The sequence below is a fragment of the Zonotrichia leucophrys genome, chromosome 1 (assembly GCF_028769735.1).
Source record: "Zonotrichia leucophrys gambelii isolate GWCS_2022_RI chromosome 1, RI_Zleu_2.0, whole genome shotgun sequence".
Lineage (NCBI taxonomy): Eukaryota > Metazoa > Chordata > Aves > Passeriformes > Passerellidae > Zonotrichia > Zonotrichia leucophrys.
Genome location: NC_088169.1, coordinates 77,227,224 through 77,253,787, shown reverse-complemented (window position 1 = coordinate 77,253,787; position 26,564 = coordinate 77,227,224). Strand labels below are relative to the sequence as shown.

Genomic DNA, 26,564 nt, shown 5'->3' with positions numbered 1-26,564 from the left:
ATCTTTCTAAATATGCTTCTTCTGCTTAACTCTTCCCAATTAATCTCATATACAAGAAAATAATTTTTTTTCTTCCCAAACTCTGTATTCATTCAAATTTTAGAACATTATTTTAAATTATTTGTCTATGTAAAATTTTGTGTTTATTTTGTCTCAGACAAAAAAGTGCTTAAAATTTTGAGAAATAATCCAAATTTTCTTCACCTTAATTTCATTCTGCATAGACAATTTAAAAATCTGCCTGTAAGCTTGCAGATTTATTTCAAATTTATGTTTACAAAACATAAACATTCTGATATCCTTGAATAAACAAGTGCAGAAATGCAGCATAAAATAAATCATGGATTGGATGGATGTATCTCAGAATCTGGATAGAGCTCTGGCACAGCACTCATAAAGACTACTGAACACTAAAATGCAAAATCCTTCTCTTCTCACAGTCAACCCAAAGCTCTTCACTGGATAGATTAAAAAACAACCAGACACCTTTTTTTTTTCCCAAGAAGAGTGTTGCATTTATAAGAAAAAAAAAAAAAAGGACTTGTTACTTTTAAAATCTGGCTAAATTTTCTAATTAAAATAAAGTGTGATTATGGAATGAAGTTTTCTTTTCATACACATATATCAGGGTTATGTTAAAAAAAAGACCCAAAAATGTTACATTGAGTAAGAGGTTGTACATTCAGTTAAATGCATCAACTTTAAAAGTACGGATAGGATTTTAGAACAAGGGTTAAGATTTTATGGGGAGTGACCCTTGCTAACAAGCAGAGGGGAATTCTCTGTGATAAAGTAAGGAGTACATAGAGAGAAATAGAAGCCAAAAAGTGATGAACAGTATTTCTCTCAATCATGCTTTTAGCTCTATTCCAGCTACATCAACCTATTACTTTTCTATTATATTCTCAGAGGGGTGGGAATCTTGCCTTCACTGATGGCAAGTTCAACAGCTTGAAAAATGTGACTCCAAAGGCCACTTAGGCTACGAGGAGAAAATTCAGAGTAGAAATACCTCTACTAATGGAAAAAGGTTGTTCTGACCAATCAGTCATGCCACTGTGATTTGCAAGTTTGTAGTTTCAGAAGAATACCTGTGGCACATTTTTTTTGGCAAGACAGCCACAGACAAAAGGTAGGGAACAGCAGTTCTGAAGAGGACAAGTCTGCATCCAGGCTTGGGGCAGCTTTGTTTCAGTGTAAAAATGTGCATACCCTTTTCTGCACACTCAAATTCATGATGAGATAAACTCAACATAGAAATGTGAGTTTGGGTCAAATAGTAAAATTTACAGAAAAGCAAAATAATGAAAATAAGTAAATATAAGTAGGAACAGCTTAGTTCCTCTTTGAAACTGCATGATTTTATGGTGCCACTGGCTGTCTTTTATTACTTTTTTGCTACACATTTAACTGTCGCATCTTCCAGAATAATATTAATGTAGTTATTTTCAAAGGAAACTATTTATTCTCAGCATGCTTCCTTTGCGTATTGAAGCACTCAAAATTAGAACAGCAACTATACAATACAATTAAATTATATTTTTAGGACAATGGAGAACAAATAAACAGGGTCTCCCAAAACCTGTTTTATTCTGCAGATTTTTGTGGATCCTTTATTATAACTTCAGAAAGAAGAAATTCAGCACAGCAGAGCACATGTGGAGAATTTCATGCATTGCCTTGACTGTAATAAGGGAAATAAGGAAGCAGAAGTTTTTTGTCTTGGCTTTGGGAGTGGGGCTGGGTCAATCTCTCTGTTTTCCTCTACCAAAAAGGAAGTGTGTGATACTTCTTCTAATATTTCTAGCTTCTGACACATGTCTGGTCTGGGACTCTAAAGCAGACTATTACCTGCTTAGGAATGATAGACACCTCATTCACTTTCTTTATCATCCATGCACAGGATGTAAGCTAGAAGCAGTTAGTCACCTGTCATGCCTTTTCATATCTTCTCATGTCTTTGATTGATGACCAGTCAAATTTCAGCTAGATTCAAAGATTTATTTTTAAACTCAATTCCACATGTTTAAGTATATTATCAATTGTCTGTCATAACAAAGCAGAGACTTTGTTATGACAGATCTGGGCTTCTGTTCACACCATGCAGAATTTTACATCCCTTTAGCTGTGCCTTTTAGCTATTTATTCTTTATGATTTGGAAAAACAACAAACAACAACAACAACAACAATCCTAAACCAGCATTTGATATCCTTAAGTTAATTATTGTCATCTATCACCTTCTGTGTTATACAAAGTGATATGGCTACAGTACGAAACCCAAAAGCTGGCTTTTAAGCATACATTTTTATTTCTATATATCAATGCTCTGTTTCTCACTGAGTCATATAATGTTTTGAAAATTATAATATCCTACAAATAGCTATCTGATTGACTGCCACATTAAAGTTCTGCTTCTCTGAAAAACATGTTTCTTGTTTTTTGATGGACTATTACTTGAATTTAGGTACTAGTGATCACATATACAGCTATTAAATGTCTGCCTTTATAAAAAGACTGTTTTAAGATTGATTTACTGTGTACTTATGCTCCTGGTGGATGATGGAAATCTCATGGGTTTTCTGCTTAAATGCATTAAAAGCTTTTTCTCACTTGAAACATGAATTAAACTTAGGACACTTTAACAAAAATATATGCAAATACCTTACCAAATTCCCAATCACTCCTAGCTAAATAAATAGTGATTTCTTTGTAAACTGAGAAAAGTACATGAAACACAACCTATGGCAATTAACCTCCTTATCACAATTCAACTATCCTAAGTCTTGTGAATCATTAAACGTTCTATTGTGACTACCAAACCTTTGTCTTAAATTCAGGAATAATGAACCCAATAATATATAGTACTACAATTTAATTCATTGGACTTTATTAAATCAGGCAAGTTTCTATTGTTGGTTATGTTACTGCTTACTACCTGGTAGCATTACAGCATTTCCTTTAAAGTTTGGAGTTTGTTAATTTTATTACCATCTCTGTTGATCTGGGCCTTTTTTATTTTTTAGTGTACTTTTTTTCTGAGAGTAATATAAGTCTTGTAAAGATCATTAATTTAAGCTTTTTAATTGATTAGGTCTTTGCACATCAGCTAGAGACTTACCGCTTTATAATCTTTGAGTCTAAAATGGCGATTTTTCCTTGCAGCCTACCCTCACTGGGTGGAGAAGCTCAATGACACCCAACTAGACAGTGGAGAGCCGCTCCGATGGGAATGCAAAGCCACTGGAAAGCCAAGGCCCACTTATCGCTGGTTGAAAAATGGAGCTCCTCTCTGGCCACAGGTACACAAGACAAGGAATCACCTCTATGTTGGGTGCTTCTCCTTTCATTCAGAAAAAGTCAGTTAAAGAAAGCATAGAAAAGTTCTTCAGAAATTACTGTTTGGTTAACACAAAAAGTGTGATGACCATTACATTTTCAATTCAGTCTGTTCTCTGATAGTAACAGAATTTATCATGAAGATGATTAAAATGGTTTGTGCAAGACCCCTAGAATGCAAAGTGTTTTACTACAATCACCTGATATATTTTAGAATTAGACATAAATTAAATTATTTTTTTTCTTTTAAAAGACCACTGATGGCAGGGTCTGTCTTTTATTTCACATTTTTCTGTTTCTCTCACTGCATCATCAAAGAATCATCCCACATCATGTGGATTTTTTTGCTTAATACCTTTTAATTTTATAGTCTCAAATTATTTAGAGTAACGAAAAGTTTTGTAAATTTATTTAATCTATTTTTCCAGATTAAAATAGAGCTAGCTGTTTTAGTTCTGGGACAAAATGTCTATATTTGCAAATGAATCAACAAAATGGATTTATGAATATAAAAGATGTAATGTCTTCCTTTTCAGCAAATGTCCCTTCTATCTATCCGGGAACATCAACCAATTATGCAAACAACCAGAAAAAAAACATATAAACAGTTTACTTTTGAAGCTGTGGGGCATTGAAAATAAGGTTACTCTATTCATTTCTGCCTTTTTATATGGAGCTATTAGTGCTGAAATTGAAGCAATTTAAATATCTCTACTTTTGGTTCTCTGATTTTCCAAACCATTAGTTTCTCCAGGCTCTGAAATTTCAAATTGAATTTTACTTTGAGATGGGTGAGGGCTTACAACAAAGTGAATTTTTTATCACAGTTTCCTTTACATTCCCAAATAATTTATGCCTTATCAATTTTAACTTACAACAACTGTTGTAATGAAACTTAGACTTGTTTTATAGTCGTTCAAATTATTCATACTATAGCTTCATTAAATACTCCCTTCCATAAACAGTTATTGATGTCCCTTCTCTTCCAGTTTTGGTAATTATTTTCTGCTAGTTGGCCTTTCAAATTAGAAATTTGTACTAATGATGAAAGTAATTGGACTCTTTAGTTCTTACTTATGCAAGCAATCTTTCATATATCTCCTTTTATGAAAATAGCACCATTACTGAGACCAAAACATTTGCTATCTATTTGAAGATCATCAGACACATTGCATCTACAAATTATTTCTTGCCTCCTTAAAGTTCCCAGGATGAGCTGCTTTTAAAAATTATGTAAGGGTAACAGCAAACAAACAAATAAACAGAATAAAGGAATCTTTGAATATAATGAATTTATCTGAAAATATTTACTGTCAAATATTTTTTGACTTTTTGTTCTTGTAATTTTTTGTATAACAAGATTAAGGTAAGCCCAAGGAAACTTGTTTCTGTTGCTTCACCTTAAGCTAATAACACAGCAGTTTTCCATTTCCTTTTTGCTTTTATAGAATAATTTTTAATGTTTCTTAATTCTATTACAGAGCAGGATTGAGATGATTAATGGTGTTCTGATGATCCATAGTGTGAATGTCTCAGATGCTGGAATGTATCAGTGCTTAGCAGAAAATAAGTATGGTACAATTTATGCCAGTGCTGAGCTGAAGGTTTTAGGTGAGTATTTGGAAAAGAATAACTTTCCTTTCTCCCCTTTTGAGAATTCATTCTTTTCTTAGACTGCTGTGACAAGAAACAGCTTCTGCCAGTCCAAACAGCAGAGCAGATAAAAGTGGTTTCTTTTTATTCTTGTTACTTATGTGTGGGTGAGTCCTTTCTTGCCCCAGAGAGCATTGGGCCTTCTGTTAACTAAAAATTGTCATTCATATATTACTGACTCTGTAGCATTTTGTGAATATTTCTCACATAAGGCAATTTCAGTTCAAATAAATGGAAAAATATTTTTTACTCCCTCAAACATATGTGCAGGAGATGAAATTTAGAGGAAGCAAATGTACTTTAATCTCTGTTAGAATTAACTTATTATTTCTTCTTTGGCCATTATTCAAAGGTAATTTTGCAAGATCTTAGTTTCAAAAAACTCCTTATGAAATCACCAAAACAAATTTAATAATATCAATTACATACCTGGCTGAATATCCTCCAAAGAGAAGCAAATACACTACATAGTGTTACCTGGAAATATGATAAAAATGTCATTATCCAAAAGCTGAAGCAAGCAGTTAATGAAGAAAAAATTGAAGAACTTTTGAACACTAATTTCACTTAAACCAAACTGTAGCAACATGCAGTTGAACAATAGTGATAAGTCCCCTTCCAGAGGATTAAGACAGATTTGTAAGATCATTTCTATTAGGGTATGACGTAGCAGGGAGAAAGCTGTCCACCAAAGTCTTTTGATGGCCCTATCAGAGATTAGACCTGCACATGAAAATCATTCCTTTAAACTCCCAGTCAAATGAGTAACAAAGCTATAATTGCAGAAATATACTGTGTTTCAGCTAACATTTGGCTCTTTAGGTAAATAACCTTTTTAGTACATTTCAGCTATTTCCTAGCTGGCCAACATTAGAATTTCACTGATAAGTTATAAAATCACTTCTTTATAACCATAAAGTTAAAAACCAAGGCCAGTGATAATTTTCTTTTCATCACTTTTTTTGGTCATTTGTGATTCAGTCAGCAAACCTACAGGTTACAGCATTCTTTGGCTTTGATTTTTGTACCTGTTATAAAATAGGTATACCTAGTATGTCAGGTACTTGCAGACTTTCTTTGATGTTCTTTAATATCAGAAACAGACCCTGTATATTGCTGCAGTAAAATTAGTTTTTCATTTTCTCACTTGTAAGATTGTACCCCTGTTAAATTTTAACCATAATATTGTATTAAATAAGCAATCGTGTTTAATTTTCTGCCTTACCAAAGGGAAAGAACAGAATAAATTGTCCATATAAATATCTCTGGTATGTGAATTAACCAAAATAATGCAAGGAAAATCCTACGTATTTGAGGCAATGAAGTGTAATGTCCCTGTGTAGCTGAGGTGTACCTGAGGTGAGGTATAGCTGAGGTAGGGACCTTTGACTTTACAAAGGTAATTCAAGAAAAACACAAACACTTGAGAACTAATGTAGCTTCTTGGTGTGAAATTACAGTAATTAATGACATTTTAAAATGTATTTATTATCTTAGCTTTTGTTTGTAAAATGGGAATTCTTAAAAAGTGAAATACTAAGAACAACTATGGTTAAATATCTTCTATTAAGAAGTTCTCAAAATTCCCAGTATTCAGACAAATATAAGAAGTGAAAGCAATAAAATTTCTCTAACACTAATATTCTTTGCAAGCATTAACTCTAGAGAGTGCATTTTGGATTGGTATAGAATTAAAACTTTGTTTCATTTTGAACTATTTACGTCTAACAAGTTCTTGATTAAAAATAAAAAAGAGATGGGCAAACTGTAGCTTGCATTTGCATTATTTAATTTCTAAAGTTGTTTGATTTCACAAGTAGTTTTACTGTAATCTGCGGCTGTGAAAGGTTTCTCAATAATCTGTACCTGGATTAAGTTACAAACCTATCATGTAATCCTGGCTGCTGATTTCAAATGTTTTGTAAAATTTTGACTTTGACATAATAATTTCAAAGAGAGAAACTGAGATTCTATTCCCAACCCCAAATATATTTTTCTAATCTTCTATTAGAACACAATGAAACAGGTTGTTCTCTGTAGAGTTAACTTACTTCTTTTTAACAGCTTCAGCTCCCACTTTCCCGCTCAATCAAATGAGGAAAACAATAATTGTTACCAAAGGCCAAGAAGTTGTCATCGAGTGCAAGCCAGAAGCCTCCCCAAAGCCAACTATCACTTGGAAGAAAGGCGACAAAGTGTTAAGGGAGAATAAGAGGTCAGAAGTTTGTTCAGTAAACTAAAATTGTGTTTGCATGTTGGATTCTGTGATAGGATATAAAAATGCAGCAAGTGACAAGATCATGCTGAACGTTAGCCTGGGTATGGCATAATTATTTTGTCAAGCTGATTTGTTTGACGGTAGTGGCTTTATAGTTTCCACAATATTGAAATTAAAAACCTTGACATTGTTCAGAGATGCAGAGAGATGAAAAGGTGTTGTTTGTGGAGTTTTGTCTCTATTTTCTGTTACTAATTTCAAAAACCTTTCAATTATTCTGTAGAGGTACTGCAAATCTAGTGTATGAACATATCAAAAGCATAAAGGCCAAACTATTCAGGAAGACATAAAATGTGCTTATTCATTTGAAATATTTTTAATAAGGCAGATTTATAGCTTGATCACAATGGAAGTCTGTGTAAGAATAGCTTTAAAATGATTCAGAGAAGGAAAATATAATTCCATTATAGGATTTAATTATACTGGTAGTTTCTGTACTCAGCGGTACATCTGTTTAACAGATTATGCTTGATTAAATAAGTTCTGTCCAGCTTTGTATGGTAAAAGTAGTTTAAGCACTGCAGGTTAAATGCCAGATGTAATTGCACTTCACAAGATTACTTATCTGTACACTGGAATAGTTTTGCTACTCTGCACATGGTCTTTAAGTACAAAGAGCAATCTTTTCCTCTTTCTGGTAATGTGGTATGTGAATGGAGTAATTTAAAATGACTTGTGTAGTATAATCAGAAAGATAAAATCAAGCCCCCCCTTTTTTTTTAATTTTTACAACACTGAGGGAAGCAATAGAGTGCATCTGTCCTCATTAGCTGCCAAAGCTATTTTGTTCAAGTATGTTGTATTTTTATCTCATGAAATTTGTTTTATTCTGAGAAGGAAAAATGGGTAACTTCTTGTACCATATTGAACTTTTTTTGTTGAAGGGGAGAGAGCAAAACAGTATTACATGCAACGTTTTACTAACAGGAGTGAGTTGTATCTCTTGTATTGACAGTATGACAGATTTATATTACAAAGGAGCTGAAAATTTCAAATATTGTGACACTAATGTATCTATGCTCGACCTACACAGTTGATACTTTTCACTACATGACCTTTTCCTCTCATCTCCACAAAACTCACTATGGTTTCTCTGATCACCACATGTAAATCACATTTTAATCAAATTTTAATCCAAGACCAGAAAAGCACTTTACTAATTACTTTATGTCTGTCCAAACATAGCCTAACTCTGAAGTTAAAATCTTATGACAATAGATCTGAAGTTTCATTTTTTGGTACTTGTAGTTTTTGATACTTGCTTGCTTAGACAGTGGCTGGAACAAGAAATGATGAAACATGGAAAATGAAATGCTGGTTGAACTATACCAGATATTTGAAAGAAGAGAGTTGTGTTCAACTTAATATTTAGTCAGCTGTTCAAGAATTATCTTGTGTTATTTACAGCAGTTTCCCTGCATCTACTGTTTATAGAGGGGTGGGGCTGAGAGGAATATCAGTTTCAAGGGAATTTAGTTCTGTCTCTATACAGTATACTTGAAAGAAAAATAATAGAGCCTTTTTAAGAGGAGGTGAGGAAGCCTACTATGATTTGTGAAAGGAAGTGTAAATCAATGAAGATAATATGTGAGTCTCCATGCTTTGGGAGGAAGAGAGGAAGGAACACTGTTAAACATTTTAGAAATGAATAAGCTGACATTGTAAACATATCAGTATACTTTAAAAGTGGCCTTTCTTCATAGTCTGTTGATAAAAATCCTAGGAAAAAAATACTAATTAGTTACTGTCATTTGATGAGTTCTCATGGACTATTAAGTCCTTAGAGATAAAAAAATAATAATCAATTTTAAAAATAGCAAAAGAATAGCAACATTCTGGATAAGTAATAAGGAAGGACAAGAATAGAACACCATCATATATTTGCTTCTTTTCTGTCACAATTTTTTTTCTCTTATATGGGTATCAAGTATACATTGTGTTTAAGTTTTGTGAAGTCTGTGAGCCCAGCAAAGGAATCTGATCCTTTTAGCAAGATCAATAAATAAAAAGAGACCTTCCCCTCCACAGCAAAGAAAAAATTTCACTTGAGCAATGGGTCTGCTATAATCCATCCCATGTCTCCCAAACTCTGTTTCCCCTTAGGTGTTTTTTATACAACAAAAGCTGGTAGACAGAAATACCTCTAGCAACATTTCCAAAGGTAACTGAAGAGAAGTCTGATTGTTCCTGTGGGGCTCATGGCTGGGTACAGTCCTCACTGCAGTCAGACCTTGACTTAAGCTCTTGGAATTTAATGCAGTCTGAAAGCCTCAAATGTTTCAGATTCATTGGAAAGCCATGCACTTGGGAACATAACTGTGGAATGCCTTCATTAGCTTCATTTCTTGGTCTCTTTTATCTTTGAACAAATTATCCAGGTCAAGCCCTTCGAATTCATAGTATAGCTATGATAGGCTTGATCCCCAGAAATCATTTTGAGCAGCCAGGTAATTTGATTCCTTTAGGAAAGAATCTGCATATTGTAACAGGGTTTTTCAATTGAGTTCCAAATGAGTGGCAAGTCTGGGAGATAGATCCAAAAGAATTAGGATATTCAGTTATGTCAGTTATTATATGTCAGTTATTTGCTGATAAAAGCATGGCTCCAAGTTTTAAAATCTCAAAATGTATTAAAATATGATGAAGTTGTTCCTATAAAAAGATAGTTATTTAATAAAGTTTCCAAAGTGTTTACAATTCATTCTGTTAACCAGAGATAAAGATCTAGAACTGATGCAAAAGAAATTAAATAAAATATATGATATTGGAGATCTTTTATGCAGAAGACTAGAACTTCCAAAGATCAAGGCACAGTCTGTGAAGCTTACTGGTACAAGACATTTAATGATCATCATTTGAACTGAGTTCAAGTCTCTTTCATATATCGTTATCTCAGTGAGTCATTAATACATTCAAACAAAGATGATTTCATCTGCAATTTCACCTAACAATTTAAGGAAGGGAGTTGTTATACTTCTATTTTGGAATTAAAATACAGCTGAGCACAACACCAATATCAGTGGTCTGGATATAGAACATATTTAAGTTGCATATTTTCATTCATCATCTCACAATATTTAAAACTCGTAGCTATCTTTCCTAACAACTTGTCTCTGTACTTGATTCTCATAGGCTGGTAGATGATTGTGTCTCATTTATGGCAGGCTATGGTAAGGTATGTTCTGGTTATTGACTTGAACAATATTTTCATCCACAAAAATTTGTAAAGAACTTTGGAATCTTTTTGTTCATAAGTAGTTTTGGTTTTATAAGAGAGGGAACTATATTGGGACCAAAGTCTGAAGAAAGAGTTCTTGCATTTATTTTTAGTAAACTGTTTGGTTGGAACTTTGTTTTAGAACCAAAATAGGAGGAATTAGACCCTTGGGTAAGAGTTCAGTGACCAAAATATATTTTTGTGAAGTTTCTGAAATGTTTCAACCAGGTACTTCCTAAAGTCTAATCAAACCATCACTTACTACTTTAGCGTGGGCTTCTAAACAAGACCAAGACCCACCCCATCCAGACCACAAAGCCATCCAGAAGGCTGTTCATAATTACACATTTGTTAACTTACGTATCAAACTAAAAAAAAAGCAACAAAAGTGATGTTTTGTAGATAATAAATGTTATCATGTACACTAGAATGGACCAGAATTCGGTGTCAGCTGCACCAGTATAAATCATGAGTTCTAGTAACAAAGTTAACGATTAAATTAAGGACAACCATTTTTTAAATTTTTTAAGTTCCTGTGTTCAGGCATCAGGTATTTTATAATGATTTACAACTGCATAAATTTTTGTGAGCCATTACTACCTGAGCTGTAATCTCTTTTTCTTCATTTTCTTAAAGAAAATTTCTTTTATTTTCTAGATTGCTTTGTAGTGGTGATTACAGTTGATGTTTAAACAGATACACCTGATGAGTCAAAAGTGTTGAAAAGTCTTATAAGTCCTTGTTCATCTGTTTTTTGTGCTTTCTCGTACAACTAAAATATTCTCCTCATTAAACTTATATTAAATTTTTAGTCTAGCTCATTATTTCCATTACATATCCATTAATTATAGTTAAAACAAAACAATTTGAAAGACACACTAGGAGTGAAAATGTTGCCTTAAGTCCCTATTTTTTCCTTCTTTATTGAGATTACCAAGTAATAAAAAAATTAATTTTTAAAAGCACAGTTTAAGCAAAAAATGTGTCACTGAAAGAAAGTTTAACCAACAAATCAGTAACTGAGGGAGCAGGACTTTCCTAGTCCCAATTCTGTGCATTTATTTTACACTGTAATTTGTGGGCAGATAAATATTTAATCTAAAAAAAAAAAAAAAGAAAATATAAGGATGACCTAATACCTATGTATTCATTGGTAATGTAGTTCTGTGTTTATGGATTTTTTTACTTCCCATATGGCACAGTGGCACAGCCTAAGATTTCTCCTTCACCTCACAGAACGAGCTGTGGAGAAAAGCATTAACATTCTCTGAAGGTCAGACTCACCACAGATCACCAAGGGCAGCATAGTGCCACTCTCTCTGTGGCCACTGTGCAATTGCTCATATTGATCCACCTATGTCCCAGATTAATTCTTGCTGAAGACCTAAATACACTAAGCCTTTCTGTGGGGAAAATAAATGGTAGCAAAACTCCACCTGCCACTTCAAATCAGTCACTTTTTCTATGCTGCAATTAGCTTCCTTTTTTCCACTTCTCTTTAAAGGAGTACTTACATAAGATGAGAAAACTTGGTATGTCAAGCAGCAGAGGGAATTTCAGATATTTTTAAAGTAATAGACTGGGTTTCGCCAGGACACAAACTTCAACATCTCTATTATTGCAATACACAATCACAATGGTAATTTTGTTGATTGCAAGTGGGTAAAAACTCCATCCTTTTTTTCTGAATGATATAAAAGGATTACAGAGCAGCAGTGAGCGGCAGGGAGCTCTGGAGAGTACCTGGTCCACTCCCAGGGTCAGTGCAGTGTCAGCTGGAGCAGATTTCTTAAGGTCATGACTAGTCAGGTTTTGAGTAACTCCAAGGAGGGAAACACTGCAGCCTATCTGGGAAATTTGTTCCTACAAGAGTTAAGCACTCCTACAGTAAAAAACAAAACAAAACAAAACAAAACACCAAAAAAAATTAAAACACAAAAAACCCAAAACCATTTTAATATTTAAACGGAATTGATGTTTACGTGGAATTGCAAGTGTTTTAGTTTGTGCCCGTTGTCTTGTCCTGTCACAGGGCACCACTGAGAAGCATCTGACTACATCTGCTTGCTTCATCCCTTCAGAGTGTGTGCATCATTTGATCAGTGCCTTTAACAGCTGGGAGGCTCTGATCTGTAATAAATATGGCCATATAATGAGTTTCTATCAATGCTTCTTCCATGACACATGAAATTCTCCATTCAGATCCGTGCCAAACCTGCCTGGCCACCAAAACTCATAAAATGGAGATGTCACTTCTCCATACAAAACCTTCCCAGAGTGTATTGCCCTGTTGCAAAGTTACTCTCTGCTTGCCATATTCTTCATTTACTTTGTGCCTGCCCTGAGGAAGTTGGGATGGATTTGCAGCCATGGTGAAGTCTGTAGAGGCTATAAATTGAACAACAAAGTACTAGATATTAATAGTAAGTGCCCTGACAGTTGTTCCCTTATTACAAATAAAATTAGTGGATGCAGAAAATGAGGAGATATGGATATTTGTGAAGTTACTGGACATTAAAAATATGGGCAATTGTTTATAAGAAAACTTTGTCTTCCGTGGGTAACTTGCAAGCCATACATTGACCTGTGGAGAACAGGAGAACACTAAACAGTGCTCATTAGGTGAGAAGTATCGTCTATAGGTACTAAATTTAGAATAAAGACACTAGAGGGGACAAAGTGTTCTAGCTGCATGTAACAATACATGAGGGAGTGAATTGAGGCTGCTACAGTTCTGCCTTGATATAAGCTTGCTTTATTTTGCTTTCTTTCAGTTATGTTTCCCTAACATTCAGCAGCTGTAAAAGAAGTCAGAGAAAAGAAAGAGAAGAAAGTGATCTTTTATAGGAACATTAAATTCCAAATGCGAATATTATACAAAGACACAGGGAAATCTGATGCTATTGCTTTATACCTACCTTCAAGTCAATACTGAAATCTTTGAACTACAGAAGTATTTGTGCTGTATGCCTAGATATTTCATGTGTCCCACTTTGCTGTGTAATTAGCGGAAACACATAGAGCACTTAAATCTAAAAATATCATCATTCAAAACCTTAGAAATAGACATGTTTTTACAGTCTTCTGGTCTCTCAAACTCCTTCCTTTTCAGTTTTGACAGGTTCTTATTACAGTTTTTCTCTTCATTCTACTGTATTTAAAGATCTGTCAGTGTTTCCGTTCGAAGTTCCTATTTTAATAGCTTTTAAGCTTAATTATGATGGAAAAATCAAAAAGGAAAATAAGGGTTTTTCAGAGCAGCAGCAAGAAAAAGATTGAGTTTATAGGCAAAATCTGTATTCAGTTTTGTAAAGTGCTTTGGTTTGTACACGTTCTATTATGCTTTTGAATATGAACCTGTGGCTTAGATATATATTATATGTTTTCTTCATAATCATGGTGGTAGCTTTCCAAAAGAATTTCAGTTCTGTATAACTGTGATTGGTATCATTTGTTTGAACAGAAAATATGGACTGTGAAGGCAAAGAAGGTGTATGTGTAAAATGGATGGAAAATTATTCTGAATCACATTTTCTCGTTTGTCTCTTGGTCCCTGAATTGCACCAGGCTCGACTTGTTCTTGGCACAAGGTTTCTTGCATTTGTGTTATCAGCCACACAGACAGCAGAGTAGTTCAGCCTACTACCATTCCATTTTTCATAAGAACACCCATTATTTCCTCATAGTAATGAAATATCTCTAGGGTTAATACAACAACAAGGGCAATTTGTTAAGCAGTTTGAAGACTTTACTGTGTGCCCCCAGTTAAATATCCAAAGAAAATTACTATTTGCAAGTTTTAATTAGTTAAACAAATAACATTTCCCACAGAATACCAAAAAAATTATCTTTTTATATCCAAGTAAACTAATCTCTATGAGATTCCACATGACTTCTCTGAACTGTCTTTCTTTCCAAGAATAATATTCAAGACAATATGTTTTATTATTTGTCCTTAATGTAGTACTATCTACAGTACTTCATATACAGCTGTGTAGGACACTTGCTGACTCTTTTTAGAGAAATAAGTCTTGATTCAAATCAGAATTATATGTTTAGGTAAGAGTGTATTGATGTCTACATTTTAGAAATACATTCTTTTCTTCACACATTGGCTTGGTATTTGAAGAAGTGTTCCACCACATCTTACCAATTTTCAATTCAAGCAAGATTTATTTGTGTGAAAATAGCTACGCAGCTCCCTACAATAACCCCACTGCCACCCAGCTGCTTTGGCAGCTTACATAATTACCCTTTCATATCTATCAGGCACATGTGGGTGTTTTGCACCTCTTCAGGAACCTACAAACTAAACACTAATACTAGAGGAGGTGAGTCCCACCCTGTAGGATCTTGCTTTTTAGTATTTCCATGAAATTGCATGTCCACTTTTTTTGACTCAGTTACTGAACTGTAAGTATCCCCTGTATAGTCCATAGCCCTAATTAAAAGTAAAAGCTCAAAAAATCAGCCATTTTAAGTTGCTGAGAATGCAAGATATTTGATCTCTTCTCTCTGTCTTGAATATCTGCTGACAACTAATTATCATTTGGGCAAAAAGTTAATGAATTTTGATTTTAAATATGATTCATTTCTCTGTTGTTGTTATAAATGGCTGCCTGTTTGTTCACCACGCAGGTAAAATATGACAAATCATCAGTGGCCTAAAGGTTTTTCTTTGCTTAAGGCTCTTCAAACTGACTTTCAGCATCATTTGCCCTTAAAAGAAACCTCATCTAAAAATCTTGGGAATAGAAACACTTAAATTCATGCTACCACTCATCCTCAGATTCTCAAGGGAAAATTTAATGATTGAAAAGTAGTGAAGAAAGAAAATACCCAGGACATTAAGAAAGAGAAGGTTCATGACAGAAACTCTAATCTTCCTGAGAGAGTTCTGCAAGTCACTTCTTTTCAATTTTTGCGTAAATCATGGTCTAATTTATCTGTGGCAGGCTCATAATGGGAATTAGAGAGCTGGTTATAAAGTAGAAAATGGAAACAATGATAACCTTGACTAAACAGTAAAAACAAATGGCAAGATCATCCCTTGACAAAAGGAGTCTGTTCCAAAGCAGCATTGTTTTACTAACTGAGCACATTTAGATGAATTTTTAGAACATACTTATTTGGCCACACACTTAAACATCTTTCAATCTCCACTCATGTTTGCATACAGAGAACATGATTAAAGAAAACGTCCAGTACCCAGAAATATAAAATGATACTTGCTTTGTGGACTTTGGGCAAGAGACTTGCTTTTCTGTGTCTGTGTGTGCAGTTAGACATAGTTTCAGTGAAAACTGACAAAATTGCCATCCCTCATATCAGGCCTCTTCCTTGACAATGAAAAGATTCAGGAATCCAATTCAGGTGAAAAATAGCCCCATTATTTCACCTAAACTTAGTTGTCTAGATTTTTATTTTTTAGATCATCCCCTTGTCAGCAGGTCATACAGATGTAATCATGACATACCAGAGCAGCCCAGGAAGGACTGGAGTGATGAGCCCTGGGCTGGGAGAGGTGCTCACAGCAGAGTGTCCAGGACAGCGCACACACCCAGCCTCTCATTTTTCTGCCTGTACTTGCTCCGCACCAGTTAGGGCAGATGATTTACCCACAGAAGTCAATGAAAAGCTGCCTTGTAATCCCAGCTGGGATTTCATTGGGATGTAATCAGATTAGCTGTTCAGCAGTTAGTCCCTGGCTAGATTTTAGCTTCCCTCAAGGAGCTGTCCCAAGCAGTCCCTAATCATCTCAGGAGTTTCAGCAAGTCCTGCTGCACTGCCTGCATGCTGCCACCCTGTTTTAAAGACTAACATCATTGACTGGATGAAATAATTTCTGTGATAGCTGACTTCACTGTGGCGGGGGGAATACACCTATTTAACTTGCTGATGGAGAAATAATCCTTGTATAAACGGTACAGCACATGGGAGTGTCACCTCAGCCAGAGTCTCTGGGCATTATCACTGAATTAGTCACAAGAAAAGCAATAATTTCTATGGCTCAGTGACATGTAACCATACAGCAACAAACTGTTTCAAGGCTCTAGGAACCAAGTCAATTTTTAAATTCCAAAAAAATAGAATGTGAAAGGAGCTCCCAAGGCATTGTGGGAAAGTTGTAACACAAACCCAGGTATTTTAGATTGAAAAATTTTTTCAGACTTTAGAGTATGAGCATGTATTTCAATAATATATTTTAACTAATAGCACATATTGCATTTTGAGTGATGCTTAATATTTTTAAATCTACCAGTCAGCATCCATGATCGGTGTGGAGGCTACAAAGATCTTCTACACATGGGTTGTCAGAATTCATTTGGCACTGGAAAATCTCCTTTACAGGGAATATTCTTCCTTGTCCATCATAAATCTAAAATAATTAGGGTGGTTTTTCAACAGATTATCATCTATTGCATCTAGGTTTAATGATCTTTGCAGCTATATTGTGAAATTTATTATTAAATTTCAAAATTAAAGAGGAATTTTTGATGCTTTTGACATCTCCTCTCACATTATGTTCTGACACTCTCCAGTCTGTCAGTCTCAGAAATCAATGGACTCTAAGTATTTATGTGCTAATTGGTCCCAAAGAAGGAGAATGTCTATGCATATTTTTGCAGAAAATTAAATTTTGGGCAGAAACTTTAACAAATGATTCATTATTTGAAAAAAAAATGGTGGAAACTGGCTTTCTAATTACATTAGTAAAAAATTTAGTTACAGTAATCTAGAAAACAATGCTACAATTAATCCACATAGTCATGAGAGAAGATAATGACTCTCTCAAGATCATTGATCTTCAGGCCTCTGCCTAACTTTATGAACACACTTCAATCCATAAATTACCATAAAGTTGCTATCCTATCAGCAGTCTCACTGGTGTATTTCTAAGCAATATCTGGCAATGAAACTATATATTATTCAGCAAAAAAACACTCTAGCTCAGAACAAGGGATATCTGTCCTGTTTGCATTTTACACAATTTCAATTACTGTAGAACCTCAGTCACTGCTGTTGTCAAGGCTCAGATTTGCCTCACTGTGAAAAATAGACACCATATTTCCTCATGAAAATTTTATGCCATTTTATCTCTAAAGAAAGCCAAAGTATTCATTTTTTTAATAATATGAAAATTAGTATCACAAATCAGTATTACAGTATTACTGATCACGGGTTACATTCCCTGTATTTCAACAGTATCAGTGTCATGCTCTCATTTAGACAACATGTTAATTTAAAAGAATTTTAAATATAATGTTTCTCCCTAGTAAATGGTAGCGAGTAGGCAAGAAATTGACAATATTTATTAAAAACAGCATGAGTGATCTACCACTGCTTTTAAATTGCAAATTCACTTACCACTGGGAAAGATACCATCTCTAATAAGATCTAGTTGTGTATAACATGAATTTCACAATGGCATATTATCAGTATCAGTGAAAATCAAATTACTCTGATATTAGTGACTTCCATGTAAGCAGATTTTCTACAAATGTATCTGAGATTCCTGCATTTCTCATTTTTCTTTTCAATGGGTGTATACAACTCCTCTCTGTGCAGCAAATAAATGAAAATCAGAGGGAAAAAAAAATAAATATAATGGACACAGGAAGCTTAAAATATACCGAGGCTTCTTTTTAGTAGACTAGCCTTGAAAAAGAAAAATGTTCTAGCAAAGCAAGCAGCTGAGTCATTTGATATTTGTGAAGGCTTTTAATGAGCATTCTTCGACCTTGCCCTTCCACTTTCCTCCAGCTAAATCCATTTAAAAAATAATTTCTCCAGTTTCTGTTTTTTAAATTTAACTAGTAAGAGCTTCTAAGTTAATTAATATGGCATTTAAATCCAATTAATAAAAAATATTTGGTAAAATTAGCGCCAACATTAATATCTGTAGCACTTCACTGGTAGTAGGCTTCTTCTTCTCCTGCCACCAAGGCCTGTCGTTTCTGTACAGTCACCAACATGATTTTGTAGATGTGCTCACTGACTATTATCTCTCCACCTATGTTCACAGCAGATATATTAAGTCTAGAGGTGAGAAATGTATCCTTTAAATTTTACCAAATTGTCATTTAATTAACTATGCCAAAATAGTTGAAACATATTTAAAGCATTTTAAATTTGGAGGTTTTGGATAAAAACTCAAGAAGTTGTATGAGAAAAGTTTGTTATTTTCATGTGTGTGTGTGTGACTTAAGGTCATATTGAACTAATTTCTCTCATTACATAGTCTGAAAAGTGATGGTATGGTGGTGTTGTACCAATGTACAAAGGTGAAATTGTGTGATAGAAGTTTGTTATGCTGGTATCAGAACAGGCACATTCTGAGGCTGCTAAGTGTTTGATGTAGCTTCCATAAACTTTCCAGTTTTGCAAAGTTCTCAAACCATTGAGCAGAAGGATATTTCATGACCCCTTTTTTTTTGGTTTTTTTTTTGGTTTTTTTTGTAAGGGTGACCTCTTTCAATGTTCTCAGATCTATGCATTACTTATTCTTTGACAACAACAACAATAATTCTTCAAAGAAATCTCTCAGACTTTTGTCTGTGACTGTTTATTAATCTCATATTTTTGCAATTTCATATACTTTTCACTTTCATCCTCAAAACTTTTCCCAGCTCTTCAATATGTACTGCAGCTACATAACTACATAACCCCAAAAACATCCACTGGAATAGTTCATTTGTCACTACTAAGCCAAATGACATGTACTAAGTGGTATTTTTCTTCATTTTTTTTTAGAAACACTTCTTCCCATGGAACATTAAGTCTTCATGATTTTTATTTTAGAACTGAAAAATTTTTCTGTGACTTTTCTGTAGATCTGTAGGTTTTCTGCAGTTATCATTATCCAAAATACAATTTTTTTTGTCTAGCAACATTCAAGACAGCTCTTCTCACACTAAAAATTGCAAAAAAATAAGTTCCATATTAGAAAGAGCCCAAATAAGCCTACAAATAGTCTCAGCCTATTTTGATAATTCTTTATCTCTCCTATCTACAGAAATTAACATTGTCATGGATTAACCCCAGCCAGCAGCCCCACAGAGCCACTCACTCCCCCATAGCAGGATCAGGGAGAGAATCAGAGGAGTAAAAGCCAGAGAACTGATGGATTGAGGTAAAGACAGTTTAACAGGGAAAGCAAATCCTGTTAAACATTGCCCCATACTACCCATAATAAAGAAAATTATCCCTACTTCAGTCAAAACCAGCACAATATCCACAAATTTCGTGGACTCATTGACAACTTCTATTTTTTTGATGTATTATTACACAACTTTGAAACACTTTTACTTTTTACTGTTTTATTGTCAGCAATATTTTTTAAGCTTCCTTTCTCTGAATCTACTACATCTTTGCTCTGAATGGCTCCTGATATCCTTTAGTAATAATCCAAAGTCCAAATCATTCACAGTCATCAGTTCAAATCAAAATGATTGGAGTTAGGCAGTAAAAACTATTCAAACAAACAAACAAAACCAGAAAACCATCTTTTTTTTTTTTAATTTATCTTTATTTTTTTTTTTCTTTCTTTTATGTGTATTGCTCTGTCACATTGCAGTGCTCCTGGAAAACATGACTGTTAAAGAATAATTGAGACTGGATTCAGTTTCTGGGAGGCACCTAGCCCAACATTCCATCCAAAACAGGACTAACAGCATCAGGTTTCTCAGGAGTTTGTCCAGGCCAGTCTTGAATATCTCCACGAATGGAGATTCTATAACCTGTCTTGTCAATTTATTATAGTATTTGGACACTTTCAGAGTATATTTGTTACTTGATATGTTGCACTGTATTCTAATTTGTATCTGTCATCTCTTAAATTTTGTATCTTCAATTCCAGCTCTGTCTTCCCTATGCTCTCCAACAGATAGATATATTCAAAAGAAATTTAAAAAAAAAATCCTTAACCTTCTTTTCTCCAGGCTGAAGAAAAAAGCCTCAAATTTTCCCCAGCCTCTACTCATTTGTTGTGTACTTTTACCCCATGAACATCTTTATGTATTTCTTCTGGACTGACTCTAGTACATCAATGTAATCAAGTGTGTCAGATACAATCCCAAGAGAAAAAGTGCCAAATAGAGGGAACCAATTGCTGCTGTGAACCTTCCAGCTGCCTTTTACAAATGCTGAAAGGGATTGGCCTTTTTTCTGCAGGGGCTCATTGCTTACTCATGTTCAGCTTGATGTCAACCAAGATCCCAGGTCTTTCTCTGCAGACCTGCTTTTAGCTAGTCATGCTAAAGCTATTCTTTACAGATTTAGAACTTTATAAAAATACCAAGGTTTGTCTCAGTCCATTTCTGCAGCTGCTGAAGTCCATCTGAATGACAATCATGCTCTACAGCATATCTATCACCCTCTTCTTTTGATACCGTTTGTGAACCTACTGCATGCAGTCCTTGCCATTGCACATGACATTCATAGGAGCAGTAAACAGCAGCAGCCCCTCTATAGGACTGTAAGAAATGTCAGCTAGTAACCAGCCACCAGCTGGATTTTATATCACCGAGTTCAGGTTTTAGAAACAGAGTGTAACCTATTCATTCCACACACCCACATGAAGCAGGCCCCATTACACAAATGCTTGGCCCAGGATCAGCTGGCCTTGATGCCTTCTTTGATGAATGTTCCTCATCCTCAGCTGCTCCCAGGGCACTCTGTCTGGCCTGAAGTTACAGATCTACAGGAGTAAATTACCTACAGACCAAGATTTGGGAAGATTTGGGAAGATTGCTGATGCCTAAAATCATGCGTTTCAAATCTTCCCCATCTTGAGAGTTTCCATGTGCCATTCCTTTGTATGCAGTTTCTAGCTGACCTTCATGTCTTGTTTCTCATAGCCTGGGCTTTTGTCTCTTCAGGGTCTCTGAGATCAGCCTGTCAATCCCCTGTCTGCCCTGTCTGATGCCCCACAGTCCACATGCACTGCTGCATTAACAATCCTGGGTCTGTGGCAGAGGCTCTCAGCCTGACAGGGACATGGGTGCCTCTCAGAGCCAGCCAAAGAGGTGCTCCGGTCAGTTCCTGGCAGCAGTCAGCTGAACACAGAAACACAGGCTCTCCCTAAGAGAAAACAGCAAAGAGAAGCCTCCTCTTTGCTGAAGGAAGCAAAAGTCTAGAAGACAACCTTCACCAATAGCAACCCACCAGTAAATGCCAGAAAAAGCTCTCAAAAGAAGAGGAGAACTGTAGCAGTAACAGCTAGTTCCCATTTGCTGTGCTTTGGGAACTCTGTTTGCCCTATAGATGATTTTTGATTGCCCATTTGTATTTTCTCAGCTGGGATGGGAACATTTTCTCAACTTATTTTTTTTCTCATAACTTTCCTGGTGACTTCATTTTATGCCCACCTGATATTTATAAAGAAAAGTTAAAAAAAAATCAACTTTTCTAATTACCCCATATTATAAACCCAGGATAAACTAAGATTCTGCAATTATTTAATTAGAGGAGAAAAGAAAGAATTCATTTTACTGTATGTGAGTGTCAGCTCAGTTCTAGGGAGGCTTAGTAGGAGGATAAATGGATCACCTGAAGCTTGAATCTGCCTCAGACAGATTTGTGCAAGGTAGTGGTTGCTCTACAGCAGCCCAAGGGAAGAGCCAAACACAATTCTGGGACATAAAGACCCTGTACTCCAGCATCAGTGCCTTGCACCAGCTTGGCTTTCTGTCTTCATAAATGGCATAATATTCAGTGGCTGGCTTCTAGTTGAGATATGGATCCACTTAAACTCTGAAATTGCTGATATTGTAAGCAAATTTTCTAATAAATAAAGTTTTAAAAGTATCAACATTGATATACTTTTAATTTACCTTAGACCTCAAGTGCATTCAGGAGAAATTATGCTAAACAGTTCAGACTTCATGACTGACATCTCTGTAGCTTCAGACTAATCTTAGACAACCTATCTCCTTGTTTAAGGATTTCTCCTTATTCTCCTTTTTCTGATTTCATGCATCACTAAGCTCTGAAAAATTCCTTTCTCTGAGCAAAATACTCACTAATTTTGCTCTGACAACCTTGTAATGGGAATTCTAATACTTATTACATTTTTTTCTAGGTAAGAAAGAAGGGAAGTAAAAGACCTCCTGTGATAACATTACCTGAGTTATATGACAAGAGGTGCTGTTTTTCACTGTTATGTGTTTAATGCCAATTAGGAATCAACTGTACTATGTACTTTATCTCTGCACTGAATACCTTTCAGATGAAAAGTGGTATTTCTGGGGACTTAAAATTCCTAGTACTTCAGGAGCTAAGTTCAGCATTCAAAAGACACATCAACTAAAGTTTTTATCACGAGATTCCCCTTAGTAGTGAATTTATCTTGAATCAGGTTTTGAACACTTCCTCACTTTCGCATGCAAGGCACAGTGTATTGTAATTGTGTTGTTGTGTTTTGTTTGGCATTTTCATTCTGGGCCCCTTCTCAGGATCAAGGCGCACACAATAGTTCTTTGTTGTCCACTGATTACCCACTCAGGATATCTTACATCCTCTTTGATATTCCATTAATACACAGCGTTTCTAAATTCTAATGTCAGCTTAAAAGACTCATGTAATTCATTGAAATTCATGCTATTGAATTTAAGCACACGTGCTTTTTCCTTTAAGACATTATTCCTGCTTGATGCTTGACTTCTGCATTATGGCTCAACTGCACTTTCATGTGGCACTGAGATAAAAGCATATACTAGAAAGTATAATCCAGATTTCATACTGAAGAGAATCCCCTGTGTCTAATACAAAGTCCTATAAAAGGAAATACTTGCAACCACAGCAGTAAATGGATCCTTATTTATTAAAATTCATTTATTTCTTAGCAAGGGACTTCCTGTTCAGCTGAATATAATTTGCTCTAATATTAATGAAAAAAATTGTCACTGTAAAAACATTATACTGAAACAAACTAATTCAGACTCTTCCAACAGGACCCCAGAGTGTAGGAAACTGTGTAATAAAATTGACTATACACTGGTTGAATAATAAAACCAGGAGCACCGTTCATTTGCAGATCATATCCTCAATTTTTTTAACTTTTAATTCTGTGGTTAATAAATTTTAATTTAACTCTTTCTACTATTTTTTTCCTTATGTGTGTGTTGATTTCTGTATGCATGTGCTTTTTGGGTTGTTTTTTTGTTGTTGTTGTTTGGTTCTTTTTCGTTGGTTTTTGGTTTTTTTTTTTAATGTAGATAATTTTCTTCCATGAATGAGATATCATTTTAGGAAATAAGACATAAAAAATTGAAAAATGAGTTCTACCAAATAACTGGAGCTAAAGTCACACATGGGAATTTGTTTATGATTGTTACATGGCATTTCCTTTACTGCCATTCACAGAGGTTTGTGACCAGATAAAAAGCATATTGCCTATATTCATAAGTATTGAACTTGCAGCACCATGTTTTTTGCCCTGTCATTCATTTGGGTTGAAAATTAATTGCACAAATAGCATAGCATTAGGTAGAACTACCATGCTGGTAGCTTCTCTCCAGATTACTGCAGAGGAGTCCTATTACCCTTTTCAGCTAATTAGTTATGAAAAGAAACAAAAACTATGTTTCTATTTACCTTGAGACATCACTTGAATTTATTTCAAATGACCAGTCTTCAGTTGCACAAATTCCTTAAAATTTTTGTATCTTTAACTAAATAAAAAAATCTCATTCCAGTCCTTTGTCTAGTGAGTAGCTTCCCCAGGTTTCGTCTATAATCAAGTCACTGAGCTTCTACCTTTTTTCTCAGGTCCAGTATCCAGAAGTAATGTTGGAAAAAAAAGAGTCAGTTTTCTATCATGTTCAGGAATACCTCCATTAACCATTTAGTATTTGTTATTCAACATAGTCCCCAACATTGACATGATTTCAGGAGGAATTTTCTTGTTTGCTAAGAAACCCAAAATCTGAGACTTCATGCAACTCCCAAAACCAAATCTGAGACTTCATGCAATTCTTTCAGACTTACAGATTTCCTTAACTGATCAAACTGGCAGAAATCCTCTCCAAGGAGCTGATTAATTTTAAATATCATGTGTAATATTTTCAAAGCATAAGTATTATCAGAACACAACATTCAAAGTAAAACTCATGTCTATTTTGGGCTTCTCAGCAGTTCTCAAAGTATCAACCTGAAACATGGTGTGAGCAGAGCAACACAGGTTCCAGTGAGGAGGCTGCAGGCAGACACTGCCCATCAGCCCCATCTGGGAAGTGCTTGGTTAAGAGAAGGACTGGAGAAGGATTTGAAGGGAAGGGTACTCTGAGCACAGACAATTACATTAAAAATCTGTTTCACTTGTATGTAAAAGCCACAAGAAAATCAGGCAGATACCTTCCTAATGTAGAGGAAAGTATAAAATTTGTATAATTTATTGTGCCTTAAAAGCCTATGAAAAAGGAAATGACAAAACTGCTGTCACATATTGAACAAGCTGAGCCTTTGCTTTAATATAAAATTAACAGTTTAATTACAGAAACAAATGAAAAATTTAACTTTTAATATTACAAACATCAAAGTTTACATTGATATTTCCACAATACAGACTTCAAGCAAAAAAAATGAACAAAAGTTAAAAAACTAGAAATTTATAAAGAACAGCTCTGCCAACAAAAGTGGTTCTTAAGTGAGCACAAAGTGCACGAAAATGCACTCAGCTTTAAAACTCTTGATTCAGGACTTCAAAATCATTTTCCTTTCTCCTTAAATATAGAGGAACAGCAACTTCTTATTGTAGACTGTGGCTTAATGCTCTTTAGTATGATGTTGAAACCTTGCTAGAAAAAAAGAAACACCTGCCATGCTTTTAATGCACATTCTGGAAGCTTGGAAATTTCTCTGCAGCTGCTTTCATTCTCATAGCAGGGTGATTGAAAAAATGAGCATCAATGCCCCAGGTTCTTAACAGCACTCTGTGGATCTCTGCGGTAGATTTCTCTGCAGCACTATTATCCATGTACTGTTAACTTAGATTTTGCACTTAGCAAGTGGAGAATTTTGATCAATAGGAGGGATTCTACTCAAGGGACTCTGGATAGGCAGTAAAATTACTGAAGCAACTAAATGAAGTCTCAAGGAGTCTTGACAAATTACCAGCTGCTGCTCTTGTCACATTCTAGCACTAAACTGGCTGTGAGCAGAGAACTGCATCAGAAATGGATAAAACATGAAACAGTTAAAGCACTGCAAGGTGGCACCTTTCTCATTTTGTAAGATATATCAATCTTCCATTAAAAGATTCATAGGCTAAGCCCAGAACATGATGAAGAGCCTTAAATGTCTCACTGAATATTACGTAAGTTGATTATTTTTAGCATTTAGAACTATCACAGAGGATTTTTATCCCAGGCCTATACAGAGAAAAAAATCTTATATTTAAATGAATGTAAATTATTCACAGTTATGAGACAAAGAACAAATAAGGTGAAAATTGAATTCAGGTAAAGCTAGAGGATCACAAATGTTAAAGAGCCATCTTTCTTGTCATGAATTTGTTAACTTTTAACCAAAAAGTATTGAACAAAACCTGATTGAACTATTTGTAGTCCTTTCACTTCATCTTCTAGCAACAGAATTAGGACCAACAATTTCATAATTCAAACAGAGGTAGAAAATTGGATGGAAAAGAGCAAATAAAATAGCATTTGTTCTTTCCCAATACATTATTTTTAGATATAATAATTCAGCTTTCAAAAATGTGCAAATAATATGTTTGCTATCAACGTTGTCTTTGCATCCATTGTGCTAGGCACTGCTCAAGCACATGCAGCTCCCACGTGAGGATGCAGGATGGTGCAATGAATGATGTTTATGTAAGCAGGTTTCCTTCTTTGTGGAAGAAAGTCAATTTATTATTTAAAATCCACAAGTCAAGATGAAAAGTTATGTTTTCTGTGTAGAAAAGTTGGCACTGTGAGTTTGTCCCAGGACACGTTGCTAGTCATAAGACACAAATACTGCATAGAGAAGTATTAGTAAGATTGATAGTCAATATGACACATGAAAACAATAAAAATATTTTCTCTGATGTATGCCAAAGCTCTCATCAGATCCTTTT

At 34.8% G+C, this 26,564-nt stretch overlaps 1 protein-coding gene across 2 annotated transcripts in view; it reads left to right on the top strand.

Annotated features, from left to right (window-relative positions):
- Nucleotides 1–26,564, top strand: part of CNTN5 (contactin 5) — a 607,907-nt gene that overhangs the window by 481,393 nt on the left and 99,950 nt on the right. For both annotated transcript variants that reach the window (XM_064718603.1, XM_064718594.1), the window contains exons 11-13: nt 3,165–3,301; nt 4,820–4,949; nt 7,056–7,206. In XM_064718603.1, coding sequence (XP_064574673.1) covers nt 3,165–3,301; nt 4,820–4,949; nt 7,056–7,206 — 418 coding nt within the window. The remainder of the gene's footprint in view (nt 1–3,164; nt 3,302–4,819; nt 4,950–7,055; nt 7,207–26,564) is intronic.